The 22,879-nt window shown below is 43.9% G+C and overlaps 2 protein-coding genes across 6 annotated transcripts in view; one reads left to right on the top strand and one right to left on the bottom strand.

The window, feature by feature from the left end:
* Positions 1-13,788, bottom strand: part of raph1a (Ras association (RalGDS/AF-6) and pleckstrin homology domains 1a) — a 55,825-nt gene extending 42,037 nt beyond the window's left edge. For 2 of the 4 annotated variants that reach the window (XM_076993772.1, XM_076993774.1), the window contains exon 1: positions 13,384-13,788. The gene's annotated coding sequence lies outside the window, so the exon portion shown is untranslated. The remainder of the gene's footprint in view (positions 1-13,383) is intronic. The other 2 variants (XM_076993773.1, XM_076993775.1) reach the window with 1 other exon arrangement.
* Positions 12,029-21,475, top strand: cd28 (CD28 molecule). 2 transcript variants are annotated; one of them, XM_076993776.1, is made up of 8 exons: positions 12,029-12,044; positions 15,567-15,725; positions 16,161-16,469; positions 16,569-16,672; positions 16,876-17,949; positions 18,038-18,379; positions 20,020-20,159; positions 20,407-21,475. In XM_076993776.1, the coding sequence occupies exons 5-8, from the start codon at positions 17,901-17,903 to the stop codon at positions 20,491-20,493; spliced, it is 618 nt and encodes a 205-aa protein (XP_076849891.1). In that variant the 5' UTR covers positions 12,029-12,044; positions 15,567-15,725; positions 16,161-16,469; positions 16,569-16,672; positions 16,876-17,900; the 3' UTR covers positions 20,494-21,475. The 2 variants fall into 2 exon arrangements, with proteins under 2 accessions (XP_076849891.1, XP_076849892.1); XM_076993777.1 differs by lacking the exons at positions 12,029-12,044; positions 15,567-15,725; positions 16,161-16,469 and having other exon boundaries at positions 16,491-16,672.
* The last annotated feature ends 1,404 nt before the right edge of the window (positions 21,476-22,879 follow it).

The raw sequence follows: 22,879 nt of genomic DNA, 5'->3' as shown, positions 1-22,879 counted from the left end.
AGCTTCAGAGATCCAGCTTCAGAGATCCAGCAGGAGGGACCCAGTGGGAGAGATCCAGCTTCAGAGATCCAGCAGGAGGGACCCAGTGGGAGAGATCCAGCAGGAGGGATCCAGCAGGAGGGACCCAGCGGGAGGGACCCAGTGGGATAGATCCAGCTTCAGAGATCCAGCAGGAGGGATCCAGCTTCAGAGATCCAGCAGGAGGGATCCAGCAAATGCTGACAGCCCCGAGCTCACTGCACCATGAAGCTTTCAGCGACATGAGGTCAATGGAGCTCCAACAACCACCCCTGTCCTTCGAGGAAAGCGTATACATGCATCCCTGTTTCTGACCACTGGGAAAGAGGAAAACAGGAAGGAATGAAGGGATGGTAAGTGCAGATAATGCAGTATGCACTGGGAAGTTGTAAGTGCAGATACTCAAGTATGCATTAGAGAAGAGGGTAAAGTTCAAGTATGGCAGTATGCATTAGTGGAAGGGAGCATGCTGAGACACATGTATTATAGTTCATTCATACAGGTCAGTGGCGCCATCCTACTGTAGTAGGCAGAGGTGGGACCCAGCCAACCAGGTATCAGCCAACCAGGCAGCACTGATCGCCCATGACTACTGACCCAGAGCTGGGTCTTAGTGTGCAGCTGAACCAGTACCGGCACCAGGATCCTGCTCCTCGCTCACAAAGAGCTTTCAGTCACACAGTACAGACAGTGTGCAGCCGATGAATGCAAAGGGATCACACACACACAAACACACACACACACCTGCTGCCGGTTACATCTGCAAGAGAAAAGAAAGAGTGTGTGCGTGTATTTATCTGAAGGAGAGAGACTCAGATGTTCCGATTACAAACACTGTTCTGCTGCCCGGCCTGCGTGATTAGACTGCTCTACACTCTCACATGTCTGGGGCGCTCACATGCTCTCAGACTGCACCACTACCAAAGGTCACACCACGTCACCAGCCTGTGTAGATACTACAGCTCAAAATCCAAATATTTAAGCAACAATGCAGCCAGTGGGATGGCTGCAAAAGTGCCATCAGCAGCAGAGTGAGAGTGGGGGCAGGGTCAGGGAGCCCTAACTAAGCCAGCAGGACTAGACCCTGAAGCAGGGGTGGCCAACCAGTCAGAGACCAAGAACCACATCATACACATGGAGACGCTTGAACATCACCCATCCCTTCCTTTCTCTCTCTCTCACACACACAGACAGACACAGACAGACACAGACCTCTGTTCAGATTTATTATAAATGTCAGAGTGTGGGGGCAGTCATAGTCTGGTGGTTAGGGAACCAGTCTTGTGACCAGAGGGTCCTGGGTTCAATTCCCAGGCCTGTGGCCATGACAGAGGTGCTCTTGAGCAAGGCACCTAACTCCAACTGCTCCCCGGGTGCTGGGCTAGGGCTGCCTACTCTGTTAAAAATGTCCTCTGTTCATCTTCATATTTTTGTTTTGCTGTGCATTTTTCCCTGCCATTTTGAGAGCAAACATGACATAAATTGTTTATTGAAATGATCTTATCCTGACTGGGAAGCGGTGTTTTCATCTAACGCACATGCGCGTTTGACGAAAACACCGGGGTGAACTCAAGCTAAGCGAACAGCACATTAAAAAAGCATAAACACAAACTTCGATATAAACATAAGGCGTGATATGCTTCAGGCACTGTTGGAGGAGGTGGGCCACGGCACGGCGAGGTTGCTCGTGCTTTCGTGCACGCACACAAGCTCTGTTACGTACGCAAATGTTGTTTTCTAGGTCAAAAGTAGATAAACTCCATTATCAACACTCATTACAATGCCACTGGCCTGCGCTGACCTTTAGGAAGAAGAGAACAGACAGCAGCAGTAGTTTTGAAGCCTCCCTCAGTCGTCTATGGTGCCTTTCCTGCACCTCGTATGTGGTTTATTCCAAAACGTGTGACAGAATATCACGTCTCACCAACGAGACTCCAAGGACAATCACAATAGCACATATACTTCATGTCGCTAGTCTCACGGTTTTCTACTACGCTGGTTTTAAAATGTAAACAAACCGCGCACCACGAAGATGTAGCAGTTTGTCGCCCTCGGAGCTGATGAGGTAACCGGGCGACACCACAGCGCGGACCGGCTGGGGTGCCGCATGAAACCAGGCAAAGAGGTTGGCAGATTGGCCCTAAAGGATCCCACGATTCCCTGAGCTGCCACTTCAAGATCCACAGGATTACTAAGATCACCTTCACTACACTCACTAATGTGAGTGAAGAACTGTCTGTTATACTCAAACTCAGTAATGGCATTCAACCTTCCACCCCAGTCCTACCCCCATTTTCACAATTAGAAGGGAAATGGGGGAGGTAAAACTACACCAGCCAGACAGGTGGAGGTGAAGACCAGCATCACCCACAGGCAACTTCTCCAACAGCTTCTCAGCAGTATATAATGTCAGTGACTCATTTCTCACCCCATGAAACCAGTGAGGTTTGTTGGAGCATGTACATGTTAATGCAAAGACTAGAGAATTCTCATAAAAACTGACCCGTTACCATGGGCTGAACCCAACTGCTATATGATCACGACCAAGGTGAACCGCTCAGACCATGTGCATTACAGGTATGTAAACTCATGAGAGTGACAGTGATGTACCGCACGTTACTGGCCCTCAGCGCTGGAGACGTCAGAGTTTTACATGGGCCCAGATGTGATCGATACCAGGCCCATAGAATAGGCCCAATGCCTATTCGTATACATCATATTTCATCTCCCACAATGGACCCTTTGACTAGCAAGGCCAAGAACACACCATCTCAAAAAGAAATGGCAACCACTGCCCGAGATCCTGGCTAGAGGGGAGGTCAAAGTTCTTTTTGGTGTTTCCATTGAGCAAGCTTTCATTTGCACACACTTTATTGAGGTTAACAACTTCACAGTATAAGAGGCCCTAACAAGGAACCTAGAGATCAGACATTTTTGAGAGAACTACAGGTTCTGTTTGTATCTTAAAAAAAGAGACTAGAGAAATAATTATATATGGTTATCATGCCCTAATGGTGGCCCAAGACTTGTGCTGCATCTCTACAGTACAGCACGACAGGAACTGTGAGCATCAGACTGGGCAGAAGGTCTGCAGACAGCAGGCTGGGTCCATGGGGCCATGACTGCACAGACACTAGGCAAAATGACAGCAAACAGTTCAGGGCAGCTAGAGGACAGTGTGATGGAAAGCCTTACACACTATGACCTCTGTCTCTCTCTCGCTGTCTCTCTCCCCTTCTGTCTCTCCTTCCTTCAGTCTCTCCCTCCGCATCGATCTCTCTGCAGACTGCTCAAGTAAAGGCAGCATAACTTGGGACTTCAACTCCAACATCACTGCACTTTCCTTCAGTACTGTTCTGCACTAACCTTACAAGCGTGTTCCAGTAACAACAGGAAATCTGCAAGCAACTGCAAATCGAAAGCCTCGAAATAGCATCATTACGTATTTAAAAAATCCCAACGATAGTAAGATAGTAAGGCGGAATAAACAAACCAACAAAAAAACAACCAAGAGCTAATTTTAAAAAACGTGGGGTGGGGTGGGGACACACTCCCCAAGCAAATCCCGCCTACTTCACCGTTGCACTTTAATCACAACTCACATACGCACGAACATGTGGCCAAGCGTGAGAGCGCACCTCAGCCGCACGGGAGCTGATTCGTGTCGACACGTAGAGGTTTCCGGAAGGGTCCAGCCAGTGTTAGAGCTCATTTACATACAGCCAGACATCTTGTTCTTGACTTGTTTCTGTTGCCACTGTAATCGCTTGTCCACTTACGGTGACCACCTGCAGGTGAAACGTTCTTCACGCCGCGTCAAACATGCGGCACGTCGACGTCTCCCAGGCCGCTCGCACTTCTCCTGCACCACCCGCCGTACCCCAGACCTCTTTTGTGGGAACAGAGCCACGTGCTGGTGAAATGGGGACCAGGTTTACTTCACCCTAACGCCCCCACCCTTACACCCATACAGAGCAGACTTACTGCACCCTTACACCACTCTCGCACCTAAACAGAGACAGACTTACTCCACTCTTACACCCATGAAGAGCAGACTTACTGCACCCTTACACCTCCACCATTGCACCTACACAAAGCAGATTTACTCCACCCTTACAGTTGTTCAGCCCACTGCAAATGAGCAATGCAGAGATCACCAAGAGCTCCCACAAGGGACGAGGTACGTTCGAAAGTACAGCCGAGGAGGCTACCTGAATGCTGGCTACCATGTGTGGTTTCCAAGGAGATGGCACTGAAATACGAGCTGTCACACGGGTGTCAGTGCCAGCTTATCAGCACACTATTTAGATGAACACGCTGGGCTAGGAAGTCACTGCTGTCACCAGAATCCACCTGTTCAGTGAGCAATTATGAACATTACAGCCAGGCCAGACACTTGTGGAGATCACACATGTCAGCGTTTCTGTTACTGGGCTGGGCGGCCCAAATTACTAGGCTGCAAGACTTCATTCACATGACGGCCTACTCATAACTCATTTTGCAACAAATATCAGACTACAGATATTTCAAAGCACTGGGTGTCCAACATACTTTTAGCCTCATACTACAATTTCTTTTTTTTGTTTGCTTGGGTTTATGACGTGAATTGAAAAAGTCTTAAAATAAAGAACCACACCAAGGGAAAGGCGTAAAACCCCACGGCGAGGGCTGGTCGTGCGGTGAGGAGCACTTAAAAGGAACATCTACAGAAAGGAGGGATCTGGTTAAAAAAGAACAACAAGACATGGTTTATCCAACAGGCGCAGGGAGATGGACCTGCTTCAGGACACCACCTGTATAACGTCTACTCTTCCAGGGTGTCGGCCCAACAAACCAACTTCAAGCCAAAAAAAAGTACACGGAGACACTGGCCCCGTCCAACTCACTACGTAACCTTTAACTTCTTAACCATAAACCCTCTCCTAAAAATACGGCTAGAAAGGAACTGAACCACTTGATGTAGCGGGAAAAGAAACAAGGGTGCAAAACAAGAACTGCTTTTTTCATGATCAGGAAAAACAGAAAGAAGAAGGACCAGAGAAGGAAGGAAGCAGCATTGTGCTACAGTTGCAGAGAGTCTGAGGGCCCATCTGGACGCTGTTAACTGCCAAGGGCCAAACACATGAAGAGCTCACACAAGAACATGGTGGTTGTTCATATCCAATAACTTTTGTCCTGTCTCAATCCCACTCCCGGATTACATGGATTATTACTGTCTTACAATATGTTGTAATGTGTCTGTTTTAAACATACAAAGGACTTGGTTGGTTAGCTAATGATCAAAATCAGGAGAGCAAGGAGATTTTTCTGTGTGTCATGCTGGGAATACTGGAAACTGGGATTGGGTAACAGGTTGAGTCATTTAAATAACAGTAATTACCCATTGCCTTAGATGAATACACAGGTTTAAACGTGTGAACACACACATGTGCAGACATATCAATGGTCAGGATCCTTAAAACATGTTAAACAATAGTTTGGTGAATACTCGTCCTGATTTGGAAAAGAAGCATAAGGCAAACCGAACAGGGTCTGAGGTCTGAACACTGCCAAGTCAGCCAGCTAAAAGTTTCAATGAACACATTCAAGATCACAAAAGCAATGTGGTCCACATAGAGGCTATGGTAGATCAGCCCCGTCGACAGGGGGGGACAACCGGGTCTGTTGTCCCGGGCCCCAGGGCCAGGGGGGCCCATCAAAGAGCCCAGCAATTTATTTTTTATTTAAAGTCTATAATTTTTAAATAATCTTGAAATCTTTCATTAATATAAAATAATGTACTCAAAATAAGCTCAATGGCTAAAATATATGTTTTTTACCTATCTGCATATTTTCCATTAAGTGCATACACTTAAGTGCATACCCCCGCCTACCACTGAAAAATGGATTGATCCAGCGACCGTAACCGGCTGGTACCCGCCCAACAGCGGGAAATACAGTGGTGGATAGTTAAAGTAAATACAGAAGTCTGGAGCGCAGAAAAGAAAGGAAAAACATTTACCTGACGAATTTTAAAGTTGCATTGTGTTCCAGGTTTGAAAAGTTCTGGAATTTAGGCTAAAGTACTTGAAAATGCTTGAAATTGTAACTACTTTGTTTCACAACAAATATCTGTTTGTTGTGAAATAAACCACCATTAAATAATGTGATAAAAAAGCGAATTATTTCGAGTATGTTTAAATATTTAACTTAATTAAGTTTAACGTACTGGAAAATATTGAAATGGACCTTTAAAGTGACGTACAAGTGTTTTAATTCCACCTTGTACAGGTGTATGCACCCTGCAAACATGACGAAGTTACAAAATTCGAGAGGTGCACGACCTCGCGAATCGACAGCGCGTGAGGCCCTCGCGCACGGGCGAAGCCACTGCGATTACCTCATTTTCGCCTCGCGAATCCTCGCGCCGTTCGCGACGCGTCAAATATAAACCAGTCAGCTGTCAGAAACAGCTTTGATGTGTGGCTATATTATATACTATATGACCTAACACAAGGATTGTCTGCTACAGAGAAAATTCAAATGACGTGGGTGGGGGGGGCACATGAAACTTTCTTGTCCCGGGCCCCAGCAAGACTGTCAACGGGCCTGTGGTAGATACGGTAGACAAATCAGGTAATACCTTACGTGTTTGCATACAAACACCTAACACAAGATGAACAATATGAAGTGTTTTATTGTGTCTCTTTCAAAATTAGTTCTACAGCCATGGTGGCCACACCTAGCCAAGGACTTTGGAAAAGACACCAGTGTCCAATGGCAAGGAAACCGAAGTCTTAATTTGCATCTGGCACGACAGCCTTACAATGAAAGGACACGTGTCCTTCGAACTATGAAAATAACACACACACCAGAGTCATACTCGTATGGAAAACCTATATTCCAGAAATGTAGCATGACTCAAAATGCTAAGAAGCATCTACAAATCTCCTCTCTCAACCAGAAACTGGAGCATAATTTTCTGCTGACTAAGACGAAGGGAGTTTCCTTACACTCAACTCCGATGACTCAGAGCAGTCTGTAGAACTCAATGAAACGCCGGTTGGCAGAAGACGCAAACATTCCATCAAATATAATAATTATTGCGAAAACAATTAAAGTGTCAAAAGACAAGCTAAGGGGATAGTAAATCAGATTTAGGCTAATGCACTGCATGGAGTCCCAGGGCTTTGTGGTGATAGTGAGTTAGAGAGATTAGCTTGGTCAGGGGATGGTTGCGACAGCACCTCGGGGCATGTCAAAACAGGGAAGAGTCAGTGAAGCTTGTGATGATCAGATGAATGCGTGTGCACTCCACATACTCCTTTGGCCTCTCAATCCACACGGGGATAAAAAGAACACCTCTCCGGGCTATTTTATCAGCAGCTATACACTTCGGGTTACTGGATCACCGCACACACTCGCGGTATAACACTCACCTTGCCCACAGGCAGTCGCTCTATAGAAAGATGGAAGCAGCCGGCCATATTCACTCTCCGTGCTCTGAAGTCGGGATTAACCAGGACACCAGGCCTTTTGACGGCCTGTGATACAAGACCCTGTTGTGAAGAGGGAGGTGAGAGTTTTGGAGGCTGATATTTAGCCGCTCGCACTGAACTGCGGCAAAATGAGCAAGAGAACGAAAGAAAGAAAGAAAGAAAAAGACAGAGAGAATCCTAGGAGCTTAAATTTTCCAGAAACAGGAACATTACATCAACTGTGTTCCTCTTCAAATTTCACCTTAAATGTCCGAGACCTGAACTCTTAAACGTTCTAATAGACACGAGTGTGCAAATGCGAGGAGAAAAGTGAAGAGCGTGAGCTCTAGTGGCTCTAAAAGCCCAGCGCGAGAGCCCTGCGAGTCCTGCTCAAAACAAACAGGCCAGGACAGAGCAGCACTAGTCGCTCTGATTCTTCTGGCAACACCAAGGAGGGAGGTGCGCAAGGAGCAGAGATGGGAGAGCACCGATAACCGCTCGCAGGTCACGCCCTCACCGACACGGATGCAGTCACGCCAGCTGACAGAAAGGTGGGCCCGGACACCACGGGCTACTGTGTGTCTTAGCCCCCTCCCCTTCCATGTTCACGATTACTCTCTCCCTCTATCCCTTCTACCATCTCCTGCACACTCATCCTCTGTGCTTGCCTCACTCTCTCTCTCGCCACATAGCTGTACACACACGCACGCACGCACGCACGCACGCACGCACGCACGCACGCACTTGATCTTGAGCAAGTTTCTGCTCTGGTCTTATGCTTCCTATTCTACAAAAAGATAAGAACACACACAGAAGCCCACAAACTCCTTACCTCTTGTCTGGACAGGTGAGGCCCGTCCTTCCCCCACACACTCTCCGCCTCAAAATCTGCCAAGCACCTGCTTACTAGTCAGAGCAGAATGTAAGTTTTTTTCCTTCTTCTTTTGATGATGATGTCCTCTGTCTCTCCTTCTGTGATGTACTGCTCCTTGCTCTCTCATAGGCTGCCTAAATTCCAGGATGTGGACAAATGGGAGAGCCTGGCTTTATGGTGTTTGTCTTTATCTCTTCCCTATAGGTCATTCGGATAGCGTACGAGTAACCAATGGGAGTGCAGGACTTGTGAAACAAGTGTCCAGTCATTCTCTCGGTAACAGAACGAGGTAGACGTACAGAACGGATTCGCCCTGGGACCTCATCCATGCTCACCTGCTCGCTAACACAGAACTCAGCAGTCAAAGCCAAACTCCTCACGAGCTGGAGACAAACACGGCGTCCTCTGATCGGACGCCCTTCCTGTGGGTGTCCTCCTGGAAGGCTGATTAAGGCACAGAAACATTTGGGGTCAGACTGGACATGAGATAAAAACCATCCCACGCATTCCTTTCCCAAGCTGCAGTCTTCCCATTTTTTTTTTACACTTGAGCTCCAACAGGAAGCAACGTGAGTAAATAGACCCCGCACAGTCTTGGCACAGAACAGTCCATGTGCCAAATGGGCTATGTTCTGATCCAGCAGTTAGGACGCAATGCCTCAGACACTTTTGTATGCCTGTGTTAAATCCAGGTGTGCCAAGTTTCTGTAAAACAAAAGCAGGTATAAACGCTGTACTAAGTACAGTCCACTGCATTTCTCCTAAAGCGTATGAGCTGTTCAGTGAATTACACGGCTGATCCATGATACTGAACCACAACCCCAGGACGGAGATATACACACAACCACTCGCATTCACCGACATGACTGCTGTTATGCAAGCTGATTCTGAATTCACGCGTTGTTGTATTTGACCACACTCATCACCACGTTAAAAGTTGCAAATCACCTGGGTTTGTGACCAGTCATCAGAAGACACAATGTAAATGGGCCTCAGACAGATGTTCCTTAGATGTGTCATTTCTCTGTGTCTGATGGGAGTCTGACCTCTGACTGGACATGACACAAGAACAGATACTTCGATGGCAAAATGCTGAAAATGTTACGGTTCTTGTTTCCATGATCCCGGAGGTTTTCCCAGCTCTCCCAGACCACACGAGGGCAGCATAATAAGCCTACAGGCTAATAAGCCAAGGTGCTAAAACACCACCAACAACACAAACGCCACCACCGCCACAAACAACAACAGAAACACCAACAACAACAATCATTTCTTTGGTTTATTTCTTGTCATGGTAACGAAACTGGGATCGAGAATCGTATAATTTTAGTGGTATTGGTACTGACTAGTACATTTCTAGACTCGTGACATGCTTACCTTTGACATGAGTTGTTAAGGGATTAAGCAGCCTTGTATACTCTGAGCATTACACCAGCAAAGGAGAAACCCAATACAGTGTCTGATGTTTCTTCGAATACAATGTGTATACAATTAGGTTGGAGAATTTAAATTTACATACACTTTAATTCAAATTTATACCGTATGAAAACATACACATGTATACATGGCCCACACACACACACACACACACACAAACACAAACACAGTTAGCTGACTCAGATTAATCCAGTAATCAGTGTTTCTCAGGTTAGAGGGCATAAGCAGTTTTCATCTCCAACGCAGACTAGTCCCAGTGAAAACAGAGAGGACATGACACAGGTACCTTCACTATGAAATTAGCCACAGTGACTAACACAACACCTGCTACATGAAAACAGAACGATGACTGCACCCAGTACTTTATTTGAACATGGTGACAATGGTGTAATAAAACTATCCAGCTTACAGAAAACAGCAATAGTCCATAAATCACCTTGTTCCCCCAGGACATGTAGGTATCACTTGAGGCTGGCTTTCACCAACACCGTCATCTTTGTGGAGAGTTATACGCAAACAAAACCACTTTGGTTCAAGTGTCAACACATACTAGGCTAAAGCCATTAATGAAGTCACCGGTCTACACAGACAACAGCCAGCATCTGCTACGGCTGTGACAACATGGTCAGTCATGACTGGAGTGTACAGGTGACGGTTATGAACTGCAGTGTGCCAGGTGTGGGGGGGGGGGGGGACCACGGTGATGGCAGACGAAATGAGCTGGAGGTTTCAATGCGGGCACTATGTGCACCATATCCACAAACAATGTCTAACTTAAAGGCAGCTCTCATCTTTTAAGTGTAAACACATTTTTTTAAATAAACTTTGCAGAGTTGCCAAGTCCCCGCTTTCTACATCTATGCCATCACATGACACAAGGACACACAGAATTCATAGGACAGCCAAACGTACTTGGAGGAAGTTCGCCACCTGACCAGTTTAGTACACATGACCCAACAGACACCCCTTACACACCTCTGAACAACAAGGAGACAGGAACTAGGTCATCCATCTTGGCTACGGTTGACTGTGGGGATCTGAACCTCAGGCCGAACCCCTAGATAACTACACCGCCCTGGAGTCCTGATTGATTACAGTTGTAATAGTGTGCTGTTGGCATCCTGGCCCCAAGTCTCAGATAAGTGTACTGCAGGTGTTTGATGCACCTATATGAACCAAATGTAAACCACTTTGATCAAAATAATGTCGATCAATCATCATTCATGCCATATACAGTGTTTTAACATATTTTAAGTCACATAAAACCTTAATCTAGTTTCTCTGACCTAAAGCAAGCAGCAGACCACAAACCAAAAACACATACATACACCACGATTACCACCAGGTTCTAGATCAGGACCCCGAGAGCACTGCTGCAGGGGGTAGGGGCGGGGCTTGTTCTGAGCAGCAGTTCTCTGCACCGCGTGCTCAGGTCCTGCAGTGCCTGACCCGAGTTTCACAACAACACGGTGCCATCTGAACAAACGTGGGTAGTTCTCGAGCGGTGAATGTGGTGGAGGCTGGTTTACTGATGGACATCTGGTGCATGTAGTTAGCCAATACGAGAAACGCTGACAGTGAATTCTTACAAAGGGTTGCACTCCATGGGTCTATATTTGCACTGTTGCTGGTATGTGGAGAAATCCGTAAGGGTTTTAAGACATTAGGTGTGACAGCTCCATTGTACTTGGTGGCCGTTTATATGCAGGACTATAATAAGTAAAAGTGCACTTTCTGGGCATTAGCAAATTAAGTACAATTCTAAACAAAGCCAGCTAGAATAAGAAGACTCAGTATATACTAACCAAAGCCAGCTACAACAGGAACACTAAGTATATACTAACCAAAGCCAGCTACAACAGGAACACTAAGTATATACTAACCAAAGCCAGCTACAACAGGAACACTGAGTATATTCTAAATGCAAAACACAAAGGCAGATGTTTCAGAGAGACAGAGAGCAGTGTTCGCAAACAAATGGTCTGAATTTGGCCTCTTCCACGCCAACAGCATTTAGTCCTTATGTTTGTTTGGGGACTACTGTTAGATGCCACTGAGGTGTGCAGACCACTGGGCTGGCAAGGAACAGGTATCTCTCTTCTTCCAGCCATTTGCCCTGTAGTCACGGTGATATGCCAATCGAAAGGTGAGGCTGTGGCCCTCTGGGTGAGAGCAGGCCGGGTGTGAAGTCGCACATGTATGCTCAAACATGCTTCAGAACAGGATCCTTCATTCAAGCAGAAAGCATCTAACCAAAGGTTTGAAAAGCCTCTGTTTTTGATTGAAGATGGAACTGCATGCTTGTGTAAAGAGCAAAATAAGGTTAAAGTGTCCATCAATTTCATACTATGGGTCTGTTTACTTCGAGCATGCTACATGTAAAATTACACAGTCAAAAACATCCTTTTAACAAAACATCGTGCAAGCTCTGATGTTTAACTGCTCAAAAACATAAATGCATATCATCTTTCAGCTCTCGAAACATTCCCACACTGGGAAACACGAGGGAAGCCCCTAGACAGGGAGGATCTTACTACAGGTGACCTTAGTCAGCCTGCGGGCTGATCCGGGGTCTCGTCTAATGGTTACACCTAGACGAGGTTTCATGGGCTAAAAGAGGACTATGATATGAAGCGATGACTATAACGTTACACAGTCAAACTTATAGTGACTATGTATTGACGACAAATGCACATACACATGCACATACATACACATACACAGGGGTATAACACGTAAACCTGACGACAAATGCACATATACATCGCATGAGCAGCAAAAACACACAAAATATCTGCGTTAAGGGCGCAGCGGGCCTCCTGATGTTTACTGCACACCAGCAGCTCCCAGTGCCGCCACAGCTGTCAGCGCTATGGGCGGAGATGTCGTGGTCAATACGATGGAAATCATAGATCTCGCCCCACACGTCCAATAATAGCATCCCTTACCGAGCCTATGGCTTACAAATATGCTGTTACATGGTTAAAACGCCAAAATGAGCGTACAGACGGTGAAAACACACCCCAGCTCGAGAATTTAGATTTAGAGATGTAAAATAGCCAGACCCATCCTAGGGTCGCTCGGATTGCCAGCTGTGTTGAAACTGCGGGGATTAAGCGTCCACCCACCCTTTCACATTTACGTCCACAGGCCTGAATACGGTCCAACTTTGTCCAAGTGTCGTCCCTGCAAATCTTAGTCTACACTAAAACACCCAGCCTCGAGATGCATGCACCACCCAGATGATCCGGCACCCATCAGATTACTAATCTAATCCCAGACCGCTGACAGCGCTTCAAAACACGACGCACCAAGACGGCGGAGAGAATCTGAACACCGCTCGTGTTGAAATGTCTTCTTCATATTTTGTCGGTGGCAAAAAAGAAATCGTTTGCCCTATTCATTTAGGCTTTGGAGGGTTGTGTCTTCCAGGAGCGCACTGCTAGCTAATAAGCTAATGCAGTCCATAAATAAAAGACGGCAGATTAACGCGTGTTCAATCTCACCTCTGCCTACTTATTCTCACGCAATCTGACGTTTTTCACCGGTCAATTAAAAAGGGCAAAGAAGACAAAAAAGACAAATCCGCCCACTCACCGTTATGGATCCAGACCGGGAGCTCAGGGTTGTCTTTTCATGGGAAATCAGCAACAATGGGGTAAAAGCCGCCGTGCTGCTCAGATGGACCGGGACTGGGTTAAAGCACTGGGCTCTAACACTTTCTGCGGTATTCTCCACCAATGCAGATCTCTGCACGCTCTTTTTAAAATATGAGACACGTTTTCATTTATGCTCCAGCTCCCGTTTCTGTCCTGACGGGAGCTGCTGGACCGATGCGCGGTTCTGGGCGTCTCCGTTTCCTGTCCAGCACCGACAGCCCAGTCAAACGGATCCGGGACCGGCCCTGCCCATCTTACGTCACCAAATGCATGGGACACTGCCAGAGGTCTACGGGCAGATTTATATTCGCTCCCCTAGATTTAACAATTCCCCGTAAATCCGACCTCATACCCCATATTCCTACAGTCCTATATATCCGCATATTATACTGTGCTGCAGGTTTTGAGACACACGACCACTGGTGGGTGAGAGGAGGTATAATGGCTCAGTTAAGAGCAGCCTCTGCTGAGCTGTGGGGGAAGACTGGAAACACAGCAGATATTGTATTCGGATGCTATAGACTAACCGCATCAAAGAGACCAGAGCTGATGAATCAGTGCTGTTCAAAGCGAAACTGAGACCACTGCAGCCCACTGCTGTTTCACTGTAACGTCTTCCGTTTTATAACATACATTTATTTACTGCCGTTTTAAAAGGTGACGTACCTCGTATTCACACAAAGGCCGAACGTGCAGTTTTCTTTGTATTGGTGTGATATATAATTGAAAATTAATAAACAGTAAAATACCCCCCCCCCATAAATTAGTTTCTGCAGACTTGTTCTACGAGAAGCCTGCCACCAAGTGGCTAACATTTGTCATTGCAGCCTGGTATGAAACGGTTTCATCAAATAGGTATAATCAAGGGAGTGTAAAGGTATACGCGTATGGGTATAAGCAAGTGAGCTGTGTGGCATAATAGTACAGCTACCCTTCCCTTAGAATTTAAACTGATTTGAATTTAATTGGAATCTAGGCTGATAATTATTGAATGTCTATTGTGTTAAAAAAAAATGCTGAACTGGTTCATACTGTCCTGGGGCTCTAAGCACAAATTTGATAAGGGGCCCTTTTACCTGATCTCCATGACCATTTTTTGACAGTTGCACCTGATTCTCCACTTATGTTCTCTCTTCTTTTACATGTAGGAATAAACATCTGTTATGCCCACCCACCAATCAAAAAGCAAGAAGTGTGTATGACAGGGTGTGGGCTGGGGGAAGTTGTTTGGGTGTGAGTGGTTTAGTATGATCGTGTGTGTGTGTGTGGGGGGGGGGGGGGGGGGGGGGGGGGGGGTTGTGCGTGCGACATCACATAGTCTCACTTTTAGTTTCGCTATGATACATTTCACATGAGGGGGACACGAGGGGGACACAAGGGGGCCTTCCTTAATTTGCGGGGGCCTATGTAACGTGCATTGTGATCGTATAGGGCATGCCGGTTCTGCCTAAAAGTTATGGTTACTTTCAAACGTACCTAATTACACTGAGCCATTCAACTATAACTAATTACACTAAGCTGAGACTGGTTAATGACAATTACACATTTATGTAAAACACTAGTGCAAAAGTGCTAGTCCTCTATCTGTAGTTACCATAGCAAAAACACAGAATAAAAAATTAACATGGCTGTAACTGGATTCAAAATGGCACGGAGTTGTTTTTAAAAGACAAAATAAAAAAAAACTGCACAGAGTTCCATTTTAAGATGTAACCAACTACAGGGAAGGGATGCCTCACATCTGAGAGGTCCAGAGTCCCGCACACATCACCCTCCTAGTGAGCACATTTCTACAGGAACCGTGTAAAAGAGCATTTAAAGAGAAGGGTGTGTTGCTCTAAGAAACCAGACTTAAATTATATGGAAAGCATGTAAAACAGTAACTTTTCCACCTTGTCCTGCAAAAGTGAATACCAGTTTTATATAATTCTTACTTCATAGAAAATATCATCATTGAATGTTATAATTTAGTATAAGTTAAGATTTAAAGAGAAACGTTGTCTGTGCATTAGAGGTAAATCATACAGTTAAACATGTTGATCTACCTCTTTGGTTCTTATCTACATCTTTTGGCTCCTCTGACCTAAACCTGAGCGTCTTCCCATGTGCCCTCGAGAACAGGAACCAGGTGTCTTCTGCTCTCGCTTCTGAGAGGCAGAGATACAGCCATGCTCCACTACGTCGTCGGCATCGTTGTGCTTCTCTCCCTCTCTCATCCAAGATTTTCGGAGTCCTCTATTTGCTGTTTCAATGACCAAACCTGCCCTTTGACACCCAAAGGTTTGTGACTGTGTTTTATTTGGTTTTGAGACATTTTTGTAACTCGCGGCGGCTGATGGTGTAGCGCTCCGATGTGACAAAAGGCGTCAGAAACACTGCGATGTGGTTTGCTTCGTGATGCATCTGAGCGAGCATTCTGCCTTAATCTCCAGAAACTATAGTTCATCATCTTTATGTCACTTTAAAACTAACACATCAACAGATCTGTATTTGTTGAACGTCAATGACAATAAAATGCTTTAGTTTAAATTTCTTTTCATATGAGTAAATGGATTCAGAACAAAAGATGTGACCTATTGTGAAAGGAAAATGCAAATCTGAAATATAAGCAAAGCGTCAATGTGAAGCAGCAGACCACATCCTGACACTCTCAAAACACCCCTCCTCTTTCCCCCGGCCCTCATGAACAAACAGTGGTGTCTGTTGTGTTTTCAGATATGAACGTCGTTATTCAAAAAGTATCTGCAAACACCGACTCTGCATTAGTGCTGTGCCCAGATCTGCAGGGCGAGGGGAACGTCACCGTTACCCTGAGCAAACAGACCGTGCTGCACTCCACCGTCTTCAACAGGACGCAACAACTGAACAAAGAGTTCCAACAGGAGAGGTTTCGTCTGTTTGTTAATTATACCAGAGCCCATTACATGATAGACAGGCCCGGAGCCGATGACATGGGTCTCTACTGCTGCACTGTCTCCACTGGCCCAAATAGAAGAACCAACAATATTTATCTGTTTGTTAAAGGTATTGTGTGGGTATAGTCAATAGACAGAGGGAAGACGGTGAGTTTATATTTCTAAAGGTGGCCCTTGGTAAAACTGTAGCTTGGTTATTGCTCCCTAGATCCAGATCCCCCAGAACCATGGACTGAGCTGGTGTTGTCTGCAGGTTGTGGACTGCTGGCTTTGTACAGTCTTATTGTCACCATGGTCACCGGTTCTTTTGCAGTGAGTTGCCCACCCTACACACAAACACAAGCTTGGCACTAGTGTTGATGTGTTTTATTGCTTTTTAGGCCTAGACCTAGACCTAGACATACACACCTCAAAAAATATAACAAAACGATTCATTTCAACATTTGGAAATATAATATATGGGGTAGGCAACTCTACAATGTTTTACAAAAATGGTGTCTGTGTTTTTTAACTAGTGGAAACTCAAATGTGTGGAGACGCTTGATCAAAATGATTACATCAACACAAAGCTGGGAGAATTCAGAAGAGCTAAATGAGTTCAAGAACCGTCCACAGCCGCCCACAGCTACCCACTGGCCACACCGGACCAGAACAGACCGAGCCACCACCAGCAGTCTATCCATAAAAGAGCAGTAATACAGAACTCTGGGTTTCATAAACGACTGGCATAATGTCCAGTTCAATGGACTTATCTGACTTAGTAACCGCTGTATAGTTCTGGATTCTTATTTGCAGCCATAGAATCATTCATTCTGCCAGGACACTGTGCCATCTCACTCCATCTCACTCCATGCTCTAATGCTGTGAGTGAGATTCCCCAATATTGCTGTAATGTATGCCATCTGTGCAGCATGAGAATTTGTTCTTCAAGACAACTGTTGAAAAAAATGTTTTGCAGTGTATATTTATATCAAATGAGTTCATTAATTTTATCTCAGTATAACAGAAACTATTATTGATCATCAATATCAAAACAGAATTAAAACTGATGTTTTCCACCCACTGATTTCTCATCTGTTCACGTTTATTTTCCAGTAAAACAGTTTTCTGAGGTAGTGCATGCCACAGAGCATGCAATGCTACACAACTGGCATTCAAAACAACTTCAGCATGCCTGGGGGTACACATTAGAACAATACAGCTCATGACTTAGCATAACTGTTTCGCAGAAATACGAATATTCGTTTCCATTCATCGTTATCAAAGTTTCATTCTGAGTTAAGCTGGCCTCCGTTCAAGTTTATTCATTTCGCTGATACCTTGCTTTTTTTTTTACACTTGCACGTTCAACATTTTCCCATCAGTTTGCAGCAAACGTGGATTGCGTATATCATGCAAATGCACATATTCGAACTCAATACGGGCAGTTACCGTCAGCTTGAGGTTTCCTGCCACAGTCATGATGTCACGAAGCTTTCCACAATAGTTTGACAATTTTCAAGCATAAAAGTCAAATGGGAAGTAGCAGCAGAACTACACAATGATCGCCATCATTTTCACAGTGATCGTGGGCATCCCACTGGGGAATGGTGAGTATCCGTTATACGGATCATTACTGCATTATATTAGAAACATACTGGCATTAGCTAATAGTGCTCTCTTTCTTTGCCCCTCTAGGTTTTAGAGTTTCTCAACCGTACTATGCAGTGGGCAGGGATGGGAAAGTATCCTTGCAGTGCACCTACACAAGGACGAATGTGGAAGAGCTACACGTGTCCGTGTACAAGGGAATGTATGGGAGAGAAGTGGTTTGCAGTGCTCGGGTCAACCTCACAGACCCCCGCATTGAGACAGAAGGTGGGGTGCACTGCAAAGGTAATGCAAGCCAAGACACGGTGGACCTGACCATCTTTGGCTTGACGGGGGAGGACACAGACCTCTATCGATGTCAAGTGGAGTTCTTATTCCCACCACCATACCTCAGCATCGTTGGGAATGGCACATTGGTGCACATACAAGGTGAGGGATGTCTTTCTGTTCAATTGCGGTTTACCCATATATCTGTTACATGTATGTATATTTTGTCTGTATCAGTCAATTGTGATTACCAAATTATAGAAGCAATGTGTTCATTTTACACACACAATTGTTGTGTTAATTTTAAAACAGAATTTAAACAAAGAAAATACATTCAATTAGAGATAAGGCCTACTGCCTTTGTTTTAATCAAAAATACCTTTTTAAGCAACAAATTTAAGCAACAGAACAAAAAACCTTGATGAAGGTTCATATGAACAGAAGAGTGGGGTCTTGCTCATACATCCAACATACAGCCCTACTTTCCTAATGTATGAATGCACTTAACTACTTAAATGTGGCAACCTGTGGGGGGTGCTCTGGGTCTTTGATTTATAATAATAATAATAATAATAACAATAATAACAATAATAATAATAATAATAATAATTATTATTATTATTATTATTATTAATAACAATAATACATTTTATTTGTTGGTGCATTTCATGACACTCAAGGTCACCTTACAACAGTGCAGTGTTTGTATGTGTGTGTGTGTGTGTGTGTGTGTGTGTGTGTGTGTGTGTGTGTGTGTGTGTGTGTGTGTGTGTGTGTGTGTGTTCGTATGTGTGTGGGGAGTGTGTTCCACAGTTTAGGAGCAGCATAAGAAAAGGCCCTGGCACCCATCATGATAAGATTAACAGTTGGTTCTGCCAGGAAGGAGCTGAGGAGGAGAAGGAGTGTAAAACTGAAGGAGATCTGTAATATAGTCAGGGCTCAGGTTGTGAAGTGCCTTAAAAGTCAGTAACAAAATTTAAAAACTGATCCATTGCGATACTGGATGCCAGTGTAACTGGATCAGCAGGGGTGTGATGCGCTCGGTGGACTTGGTGCAATGGCTGCTGAGTTCTGGATAAGCTGAAGTCTTTGAATGAGTTTGTTTGGAATACCTGCCAGTATTGCATTGCAGTAGTCAATACGTGATGTAACTAATGTATTGACTAATACTTCTGTAGAGTGCTGTGATAAAGTAGTTTCTTGTTCTCAAGTGGAAAAAAGCAATCCAGGAGATATTATTTATGTGAGTGGAAAAAGAGAGTGTACTGTCCAAAATCACACAGAGATTTTTAACATGAGTAGAAACAGGTATAACATCCTCAGCAATAGAAAGTGAACTAATGTTATTCTTTGAAAGTGAAGCCTTGGTAGTTGTTGAAGTGCAGGTCTTCTAGCATTCTCTAGATAGTGAAGTAACACGCATCTCCTTGCTTAGTGACCATTTTAGAGTGACTACTGATAGGACCACTGAGTGACCACTGGTGGTCATATAAACAAGTACCGTGTCATGCCTCTAGAGGGAGCCAAAGTGGACATTATGACGCCGCGACTGCGCAATCCGGTCTTTGAAGCTGACAGTGGAAACGGGGCGTCCCCGACCCCGCGGCAGACTCAGACCACTAGAAACGTGAAGCTTGGCTTTGACGTCAGCAGCTCTGTGGATTCTTTGATCATATTTTTGGTCTCTGAATTGTTTTGAAGTTTTCCATTTGAAAAGGTCTAACAACGCCAGAACATTCAGCGCCTCGCCTGAATTCTTGTGCATTTGCCGTCATAGATACCATTACGTCTTTTCTCTTTAGAGACTCCAGACTGCCATACTGAGCACTCTCAAGCTAGGATCCAGGAAACCCCCGAGACCACGCCCACTCAATCGCCTTCATTACACATTATTCTACTCTGTGCTATCCTCATCACCACTACCATCACACTCACTCTACAGGTAACAACATACCACCGACGTCGTTTTCTACACTTCTGTCCCAGTATGACACCATTCAACATGCTGCTGTCACATGTATTCCCGAATTTGTTGCTACTGACGACAGTTCCACATCCACATTTTGGTACATCTGTTGTGGACTGCTCAGGACAATGTCATCTAATATGTATTTATTGTTTATGATGAGTTTATTATGTATTGATTATGATCAGTTCACATTGACCAGACTCTGAATTTTTGTACCTAGGTAATGAAGATGGTCCTCATACAGCAGAAACCCAACCGAATGGCACAAATAGTTTCACAGAAAAGCGATTACAGAAACTTCTGGTGAAATCAGTGATATTCAACTTTTTCTGCATTACCTCAGATTTACTGATTTTTAAACTTACAAAAAAACTTAATCTAAGACACATCACTGTTTTATCTATAGTTTTGTTTTCAAAATACATGTTTATGCTGAAGCTTCAGATCCTGCTGGGCTTTGCTGATTAGGGTATTGTCATATAAAAGATAACACAATAATTAAAACAACATCCATAAAGCTTAAAATAATTTAATATAATATTAAATAATCACGTTATATAATATAATCACGTTATATAAACAGTACCATATATTTTCAGTAAAAAAATATACACATTACACAGAGATTTAAACTAAATAATCCATGCGCTGAACTACATCTCCCTACTTACTGTTGTGTTTAAATGGAGTGTTGCTATGAAGTGTGTCCTTCAACATTAGAATGATGCTAATGTGCTTTCTTTTGAAATGTATTTCTAATTTTCAGTGGAAAAGAAATATTACATGGCATGCTGTTTCCTATGGAAGTGTATGAAATGTTGAATCTTGGCAGGAATTGTCCTTTGACTCAAGTAACCTCTGTGAATGTAATTATGTGTTTTTTGTTGTTGTTTTTTTTGGATGAACTAATCTGTAAGATTAGTCAATTCTTTCCATCAAGACTTCTCAAACTGAGATTCGAAAAACAGTGACTCAGAGTTGTAAGTCCTGTCATCACTGTTTGTGGGTATTTGATTAAGGACAACACTGACTCCAACATGAATGATCTGAATAGTGCTCAGTGACACATCATGTCAGAACAAGTCTGCCATGTTTGACTGGTGTATCCCCATCTCAGTATCAGGACGAACCCACAGATTAAATATAGCAGTAACTCATGGAATGTGTTTGTAAAGTGTGTGAGAACTTTGTCATGAAATGTAGCTAAATTCATTTTATGCTTGGAATCTGCAAAAGTATCTTGTTTTTTTTAAGTATTAAATTGATTATTTGACTAAAGAATGTATTCAGAATTAGGTGTGGACTCCAATTTATAAAAGGTCAAAGTGAAATTCTATTTAAGTTACAGTTATAGTAATATGAAATATCAGCTAAATCAGATTAATTTCAGATTACAAGGCAGTGTAGCGTACTACAAACACTTACACATTTCATAACTCACTAAGACTGTCATGCTCCTTCAGCACCGGCTTCCTGTGACACCCATTTTCAGTTTTGTATTGTTATGACATCATGTTCAGTCATATCTGAGGTGTTGTTATATTGATCACCTTTAGGCAGCTCGACCCGAAAAGAACCCACCAGCAGTCACAATCATCATAGTACCAGCTATGGTAACTCTAGCAGAATTAAAGTTAAGAATACATTTTAGAAAATGGTGATTTCTCAGGCACATAAATATTGTTTGGGTAATTAGAGCTGGTGTCAATTCTTTGGCTTTTAACATAACATACAGATAAATTCCATTTTTGTGCTGTATTTTAGGATAAAGAAACATGTTTTATTCAGGCTCTTTGAGAAAATATAGCCTGTCTAATCTATCTGTTGAAGATTGAAATAATGTTTTACTCATGATTACCTTTTAACTTTTTGTTTAATCCAACTGATTATATCCATAGTATTTTTGCGATGCTGCGCCGGTCCTGACCACTAGGGGGCATGCCTCCTCCCAGTCACACACAGCCACTCCCCCTCTCTCAATCACCAGCGTATTCGTTTGTTTGCACATATCACTTGCTTGTTTGCACCCAATATAAGCCATTCACACTGCACATTGTTGAGCCAAGCTGGCAGGGACTCTGGGACTGTACTATGGTGCCGAACTGCAGCCTACTGGTCCCTCTTATTCAAACACACCAAAAAATAAAAAAAGATTCTTAAAAAAGATTTAAGAATAAGAGTTAAGAATTTCAGCATTTGCACCAACTGCAGCATCAGTCCCTTCATTTTCAAGAAATTGGATAATTGACTACTAACAGCTAAACCTGTTGTCTGGTTATTTTTCATGAGAAATGAAGAAACTGAAAGAGACAGAAGAAACTTCAGGTGCGACAAAGCCAACAATTCATATAAATTGGTACATTCATATAAAGAAGAAATACTCCCAACTCCCAATATTGTAAATTTAGAAGTTGATTCAAGATGAAAACTTTCTGGTAACAAGAACAGAAATGCACAATAAAACTTGAAATCTAAAAAAGCCTTCCCAATTCTGGATCAAGATTTTTGTGAGGGTAGAAGAAATCAGGATTAATTTGTACCAGAGTGATGAGAGGAGAAGAGCAGGAAAGATCTTACACCTGATCTTAATCATACAACATCATCAGTCCAACATGGCGGAGGTGTGTGTTATGGCATGGACATGTGAAAATGGTTCACTTGTTTTTATGATGGTGTGATAGAAATAACAAGAT

The sequence above is a fragment of the Brachyhypopomus gauderio genome, unplaced genomic scaffold (genome assembly GCF_052324685.1).
Source record: "Brachyhypopomus gauderio isolate BG-103 unplaced genomic scaffold, BGAUD_0.2 sc122, whole genome shotgun sequence".
In the NCBI taxonomy this organism is placed as follows: Eukaryota; Metazoa; Chordata; class Actinopteri; order Gymnotiformes; family Hypopomidae; genus Brachyhypopomus; species Brachyhypopomus gauderio.
This window is presented reverse-complemented; position numbering and strand designations above follow the sequence as displayed.